The sequence below is a fragment of the Mus musculus genome, chromosome 7, assembly GCF_000001635.26.
Source record: "Mus musculus strain C57BL/6J chromosome 7, GRCm38.p6 C57BL/6J".
Taxonomy (NCBI): domain Eukaryota; kingdom Metazoa; phylum Chordata; class Mammalia; order Rodentia; family Muridae; genus Mus; species Mus musculus.
Genome location: NC_000073.6, coordinates 103,414,213 through 103,421,832, shown reverse-complemented (window position 1 = coordinate 103,421,832; position 7,620 = coordinate 103,414,213). Strand labels below are relative to the sequence as shown.

The 7,620-nt window shown below is 43.7% G+C and overlaps 1 protein-coding gene across 1 annotated transcript; it reads right to left on the bottom strand.

Moving 5' to 3' along the window:
• Nucleotides 1–2,658: 2,658 nt before the first annotated feature.
• Usp17lc (ubiquitin specific peptidase 17-like C) lies at nt 2,659–5,137 on the bottom strand. The gene is made up of 2 exons (NM_010089.3): nt 5,088–5,137; nt 2,659–4,305 (listed from the first exon to the last, which is right to left on the bottom strand). The coding sequence occupies exons 1-2, from the start codon at nt 5,113–5,115 to the stop codon at nt 2,696–2,698; spliced, it is 1,638 nt and encodes a 545-aa protein (NP_034219.3). The 5' UTR covers nt 5,116–5,137; the 3' UTR covers nt 2,659–2,695.
• Between the last annotated feature and the right edge of the window lie 2,483 nt (nt 5,138–7,620).

Here is a 7,620-nt window from a genome sequence, read left to right as displayed (position 1 = left end):
TCTTGTCTCTATAAAACTCCCTTGAATAATGCAAGCACAATGCAATTGCATGGGAATCATTTTTAGGTGGTCTTTCGGGGGTTCACCAACTTTACTTGCACAAAATGCTCCAAATTGACCTTGAGCTTTGTCTCATCCTATGATGGCTTCAGCTCATGATCACTCAGTTGGCTGCCATTACTTGAATCAAATAGACACAAACACACACACACAAACACAACCCACAAACAAAACACACACACACTTCACACAATAAACACAAAATAAACTACATCTGAAACAAAATTTGTCTTGGTAAGTGTTGTATCTCCATATGAAGCAGTGAAACCTGATTTTGTTTTTCTCCACTTAGAAACATAGTGAACAAAATTCACACCACAGTTTTAATAATATTACCACTTAAGTTCAAATTTATCTTCTGGTTTTTATGGTTGAATATCAATGATACAAATGTAGGCCTTGCACATTCCCTCTAAATTCTTTACCTCCGCCAAGCTACCACAGTTCATTTCCCTTATTCAGTCAGGAATTGTGTAAGTTGTCAGACTGTTCTTGAAGGCAAGATATATACAGAATGCCAATTGCTTTCTGTCTAATATACTAATCCCAAATGAACAAGGTGTTAATTTTAGAAGAATGTTCAAGTTACTAAGATCTTCGGGTGTACTGAGAAATACTGATCACTCCATTATCTTGAAATTGTATTTTATCAAACTTATAAGGAATTGATCATTATTCACATAGCATTTCAGAAAACTTGGAAAAACCAATCAGGCTATGGTCTTAAGAAAGTGGGAGATGATGGGAGAGTTCTGGTGTCTGTGGCTAGTTCTGCAGATTGCCATCTTCTAGCAATATACAGATTGTGAAAAGAAAGCCAAGCCTGTGACCTTCATATTGGGGCCTCCCATGATGGGTCTGGTTTAAACACACCGCACATTGGGTGGTATTCTACCTACTTGCCCTCTTCCCATATCATATCTAATCAGTTCCCATATCATATCTAATCAGTTCCATATGGATCTTCTGAACACTGCTATGTAATGGATGTTGGGTTTGAAATGGATTTCTCCACTTCAGAGTCTCTCCTATGTGGTCCTGGAACAGTGGTTCTCAATCTTCCTCTGATGCCGTCTGAAGTTTCAATACACTTCTTCATAGTGTGACCCCACCCAAGTATTATGTTGATTCCCATGCTCCTTTGTTACTGTGACTTTGCCACTGTTGTTGAATTTCCAGGTGAATATCTGATATGCAACCCTTGTGAAAAAGCAATTCATCCCCAGAGAGGCTGAGACCTACAGGTTGAGAACACCATACTAACCAGTATGGTAACCAGTAATCTAGTTGTGTTTAGTAAGCATTTTTCATTGCACCAATTACCAACTCTGTATATCTTTCAGAGTGGTACTTCCTCTCCTTCAAAGAGGCAACCTTTTCATTCCAATAGCAGAATTTGTCTTCTTCCAGCTTCATAACAGGCTTAAGAAGAACTTGAGGCCTTTGTGACCAGAAGGCACACTGAGGCTGATGCAGTCTTTGGCAGAGACATGGATGGAGCTCAGGCAGTTTGTCAGTCACAGACTCTGCAAGTCCCACCTCCACCTTTTCCATCAGTCTTTGATGAACACCTGATGCCACACAGGTGCTGATCCTCAACCTTTCTCTTTCAATCTCACAGCCTGAGTCTAGAAGTCAGGAGTTCAGTGGTGCCCATGACTTCCCACCACAGACAGGATAGGTGGTAACTCTCTGGGAGAAAAGAATCCTCATTTTAAAAAAAAACTGTGAGTTTTAAATTCCTGTCTACACCTATGAGACCATGTTACAACCAGGTTCAGTACACTCTTCCAAGAGTATACATACTGATTTACATTCATGATAAGAACAAAACATAACATAACATAACAAAGGAAAAGAAAACAGAACAATAAAGAAGCAGACAAGATTGTGAAGTAACAGAATTTATTTGGTCAAAGAATTGTTGATCACACACAAAGAATAAGAACATCTATCTCTACAGGGTGAACTACACATTTTCTGGGTAAGAGGTTAGAAAGGGCAGTTGAAAAGCCACTTGTTGCCTGAGCGAAAACTCCAAACCTCAAGAGCTCCAGTGTGTTCTCTTAGGGTCTCTAGGTGCATATGTAGCAGAAGATGGCCTAGTTGGCCGTCTTTGGGAAGAGAGGCCCCTTGGTATTGCAAACTTTATATGCCCCAGTACATGGGAACTCCAGGGCCAAGAAGTGGGAGTGGGTGGGTAGGTTAGCAGGGGGGGGAAGGTATAGGGAACTTTTGGGATAGCATTTGAAATGTAAATAAAGAAAATATCTAATAACAAAAAATAAATTAAAAAAAAAAGGAAAGCAAAGTAAAGAAAGCTCCAGTGTGGTGATTTAGTCTCTACGCTACTCAGATCCCATGAGTTGCAGGAGAGGCTATGCAGACCTCCCCTGACTGTCCAGCTTTCCTGTCTTTAACCTGTAGCAACACCCTGGGCATTTTTTTTCCACATTCAAATGACCATTCTCAGAGAGTCAGTCAGTAAAAACAGGCAAGGGCCCAGAGGATAGGTGGACCCCACATGAAGGGTGAGGCATTGTCCCTGCCTGGGACAGAGGTCCAAACCTCTTGTTCCAGGCACCTTGGGTTGGCAGGGTGTCCACAGGAGCCTGTGTGAGTGGGTGAGTGAACACTAGCAAACAAGCAGAAGCCTCTGCCCTTGCTTGTTCTTGTTCTTCCCCTTCTTTGATCTTCGTCTTCCTTCCTGTCTACAGAGCTGCCCAGTGTTCACAGGGTCCTGAGAGGTGAGGAGCCTGTCAGCATTGTGCCAGGGTTGATTCTCCTTGTCTGGAGCATCCCTGCCCCAGTTTTCTGTGGATCTGAGCAGGTGAATCACAATTGCATCAGCAGGCAGATCAAGTTCACCTTCCGTGTTCCTGAGGCTCTGCCCAGCTTTCTGGTGGTTCTGTTCCTGAGGCAAGATTTCATTGATCCTGTGTTTCTGCCCAAGTTTCTGGTGGTTCTGTTCCTGAGGCACAAGTTTGGTATTCTCATGTTTCTGCCCAGCTTTCTTGTGGTTCTTTTCCTGAAGCACTTTCCCCTCCCCTAAGGAGGTTTCTTTGGTTGCTCTCTTCTCCCTGTTTTTGCAGGGCTCTCCCGCATCTTCTGTGCAAGGGCTTTTCTTCTTATGCTTTTTTCTCCGGGATTTCTTCAGCTGGTATTCAGGGTCGAGAACCTCATGTACTCTGCCCTCTGGCATGTCAATACTGACCTGTTTGAGGTCAGTCTGCTGCACATAGAAGAGCACATAGGCATTCTCATTCAGGACAGAAGTCACATCGCAGCTGGTGACCTTAGTATCATCCATCTTGTACCATGCCCCATGTCTGGCTTTGACATAAGAGAAGTAATGTCCACTGTGACAAGTCGCACCTTCATGGACCAGGACAGCATAGAGGGCATAAGGCAAAGGTCCTCCAGTAGGCTGGGACAGGTATGGCTTCAGGTCAAGGAACTCTGGGTAGCTTACTTTTCTGTCCAACTTGTTACCCATGAAGGCCGAGAAGCGCTTTAACACTAGCAGGAGTACCTTTGGGGCACTATGAATATGCAGGGTCTTGGAAGCTGGCATCTTCTGTCTACACCTACCACAGTAGTAGGCATTCTCTCCACGTAGCTCTTCTGACTTCTCTGTATCCCACAAGGCTTGATTTACACTCTGAGCTGAGCTGATATCCAGGGGGACATCCAGGAAGCGATCATATGTATCTGAGGTACCCTGGCAATGGAGACACTTGATCTGAGACCTCCACAAGCCTCCAAATATGTCATGAATGGGTGAGCTGTCCTCAGAGGTGGGTTCTGATTGTCTGTGCACTTGAAGGCAGGATTCATGCATTGTTTCCAAGGTGAACATGAGAAACTCATGGGCATCTTCCTGCTGGTGCTTGTGGAAGGCAGAGGTCAAAATCTGGGAGGGCTTCATGACATCCCCCGAGTGAGAGTGCAGGAGACTCTGGGTTACATGGGCTTCCATAGCACACATCTTACAGCCTTCTGGGGAACAACAGGTTTGACTGTACTCCTGGGACAGCATGTAGTCAGCTAGAGGTGGTGTGTGTGTCAAGCACTGCAGGGCTGCATTCAGGTAGCAGCTGTTGCCTGTGTTCTGAAGCCCGCATCCTGGTCCTTGGGGACATTCCCAACTCAGACTGGGCTTGTCATTGGCAGTTAGCTCCACCACTACCTGAGCTTCATCCTGATGCAGCTGTTGGGCACCAGGAGATGATAGGGCTGGATCTGCTAGGGGACAAGAACACAAAAAGACTTTAGGGCATGCCAGTGGCCAAATCTTTTACCTTCAGACTCCATTCTAGAAAACCTGACCTAACTTTCACCTCAGGGAAATGAACAGGACAGTACCTAGCATTACTTTCCAAGTTAACCGACCCCCTCCCCAAAAAAGAAAACACTCACATAAAACCCATCCCAAACCAAACATGAACATAAATCGAGTCTCTAGGTTATACCCCCAACAAGACCAGTGTCTTGTTATTACTCCAACAGATCTGCAACCTAGGTTCATAATCTGCCCCCTCCCTAATGACCACCAATGCAGAGGAAAGCAAACATTTAGCTTATGACTCCCAACACCCACCAATATGTTACAGGCCACAAAAACTAGCCAATTAGATACTTGCACACTCACCCACACCCCTCTGCTTGCTGCTTACTGTAAACTCTTACCCTGAGAGATATTCGGGGCACACCATCCCCAAAGCCTCCCTGCTAGACAGTGGCTCATGGTAGTGCCCTAGCTAGCTGGTAAAAAGTCCACACAGTGATTGCATCTCGTCAGTTCCTGTCTGGTTTTGGGGGATGACTACTCTTTCCTGGCACTACACATGCAAGCTGCAAAAGGCCTTATGATGAGACTCAACCTCTTAGAAGGGCAGAGCAGCCCCTTTGTCAACAAAAGTCTATCCCAGCACACTCAATCTGTCCTTATGCAGGTCTAGGGCAGCCGGAGATGACAAGGCTGCTGGGGGACACACAAGACATAAAGACCTTACAGTGAGACTTACCTTCTGGGAAGGAAAGAGAAACCACCATGTCTCCAAAGACCTCTTCAAATAACTTGCTGGAGTCTTCTAAGGGAGCAGAAGGAAGTCTTTCCCTCCAGAGAATCTCTGCAAGTGAGGACAAATGCTCAGTCTTTTATACTCCAGTCTTGTGACCACGCCTACAGTCTTCCAAGGACAGCCAATCCCAGACAAGCTTCTCCCAATTTGGGTGTGGTTTCTGCAAAGCAGCTCAGAAATGTCACATTATTGGAGTGCATTTCCCTGAATTTAGCTCCAATTTCCTAGGTGTCTTAAGCTTGGGTTTTACTTGGAATAAAGTTACAAAATCATGTCAAATAGATGACTACACATGCCATACAAGAGTTTCTGTTACCTTGCTAACCACACAGAACCAGTATAAACAGCCTAGGTCTGGTTTTCCTTCCTTTTTTCTTTCTTTCTTTCTCTTTCTTTCTCTTTCTTTCTTTCTTTCTTTCTTTCTTTCTTTCTCTCTCTCTCTCTTTCTCTCTGTCTCTCTTTCTTTCTTTCTTTCTTTCTTTCTTCTTTCTTTCTTCCTTCCTTCCTTCCTTCTTTCCTTCCTTCCTTTACTCTCTCTGTCTCTTTCTCTCTCTCCTTTCTCTGTTTTGTTTTCCGTCTTTATTGACATTGGATTTGTAAGATTATTTCTCTGTAGCAGATACTTTTCCAGTCAAGGTCATATGGTCTATGTATTAGTCAGGGTTCTCTAGAGTCACAGAACTTATGGATAGTCTCTAGAAAGTAAAGGAATTTATTGATGACTTACAGTCGGCAGCCCAATTCCCAACAATTGTTCAGTCGCAGCTGTGAATGGAAGTCCAAGGATCTAGCAGTTACTCAGTCTCACGCAGCAAGCAGGCGAAGGAGCAAGAGCTAGACTCCCTTCTTCCAATGTCCTTATATTGTCTCCAGCAGAAGGTGTAGCCCAGATTAAAGGTGTGTTCCGCCACACCTTTAATCCCAGATGAAAGGTGTAGCCCAGATTAAAGGTGTGTTCCTTAAACTCGGAGATTCAATCTTCTGGAATCCATAGCCACTGTGGCTCAAGATCTTCAAACCAAGATCCAGATAAGGATCTCCAAGCCTCCAGATAAGGGTCACTGGTGAGCCTTCCAATTCCGGATTGTAGTTCATTCCAAATATTGTCAAGTTGACAACCAGGAATAGCCACTACAGTCTATCAACTCATCTAGTCCACTAAATAGACTGTTGATTCTCTCAGAAAAAAAAAAATGACCTTGAATCTACACTCTGCTTCTTTAGTGTGTTATCAGTACTCAAGTGTCCAAAGAATTTTGATTTTACCCACAACTAACTTTCTAATTACTTATAAGAAAATTTTTGCTGGTAGTGGTTATGCAACCCTGTGATTCCAGTACTTGGGAGGCAGATGCAGGCAGATTTCTCTGTTGGAAGCTACCCTGGTCTATAGAGTAAGGTCCAAGAAAACCAGGGCTACACCGAAAAACCCTGTCTCAGAAAACAAAACAAACAAACAAACAAACAGAATATTTTTATAATGCTATTGCCTCTAATGGTGCAACTTCGGAGATGACAAGGCTGCTGGGGGACACACAAGACATAAAGACCTTACAGTGAGACTTACCTTCTGGGAAGGAAAGAGAAACCACCATGTCTCCAAAGACCTCTTCAAATAACTTGCTGGAGTCTTCTAAGGGAGCAGAAGGAAGTCTTTCCCTCCAGAGAATCTCTGCAAGTGAGGACAAATGCTCAGTCTTTTATACTCCAGTCTTGTGACCACGCCTACAGTCTTCCAAGGACAGCCAATCCCAGACAAGCCTCTCCTAATTTGGGTGTGGTTTCTGCAAAGCAGCTCAGAAATGTCATCTCTTTGGAGTGCATTTCCCTGAATTTAGCTCCAATTTCCTAGGTGTCTTAAGCTTAGGTTTTACTTGGAATAAAGTTACAAAATCATTTCAAATAGATGACTACACATGCCATACAAGAGTTTCTCTTACCTTGCTAACCACTCAGAACCAGTATAAACAGCCTATGTCTGGTTTTCCTTCCTTCTTTCTTTCTCTCTCTCTCTCTCTCTCTCTCTCTCTCTCTCTCTCTCTCTCTTCCTTCCTTCCTTCCTTCCTTCCTTTCCTCTCTCTCTCCTCTTTCTCTGTTTTGTTTTCTGTCTTCATTGACATTGGATTTGTAAGGAGATCATTTCTCTGTAGCAGATACATTTCCAGTCAAGGTCATATGGTCTATCAAGTCATCTAGTCCACTAAATAGACTGTTGATTCTCTCAGGAAAAAAAAAATGACCTTGAATCTACACTCTGCTTCTTTAGTGTATTATCAGTACTCAAGTATACAAAGCATTTTTATTTAAGTGTTTTACCCACAACTAACTCTCTAATTACTTATAAGAAAATTTTTGCCGGCAGATGTTATGCAACCCTGTGATCCCAGCACTTGGAAGGCAGATGCAGGTAGATTTCTCAGTTGGAAGCTACCCCGGTCATTCTACAGAGTGAGGTCCAAGACAGCCAGGGCTACAC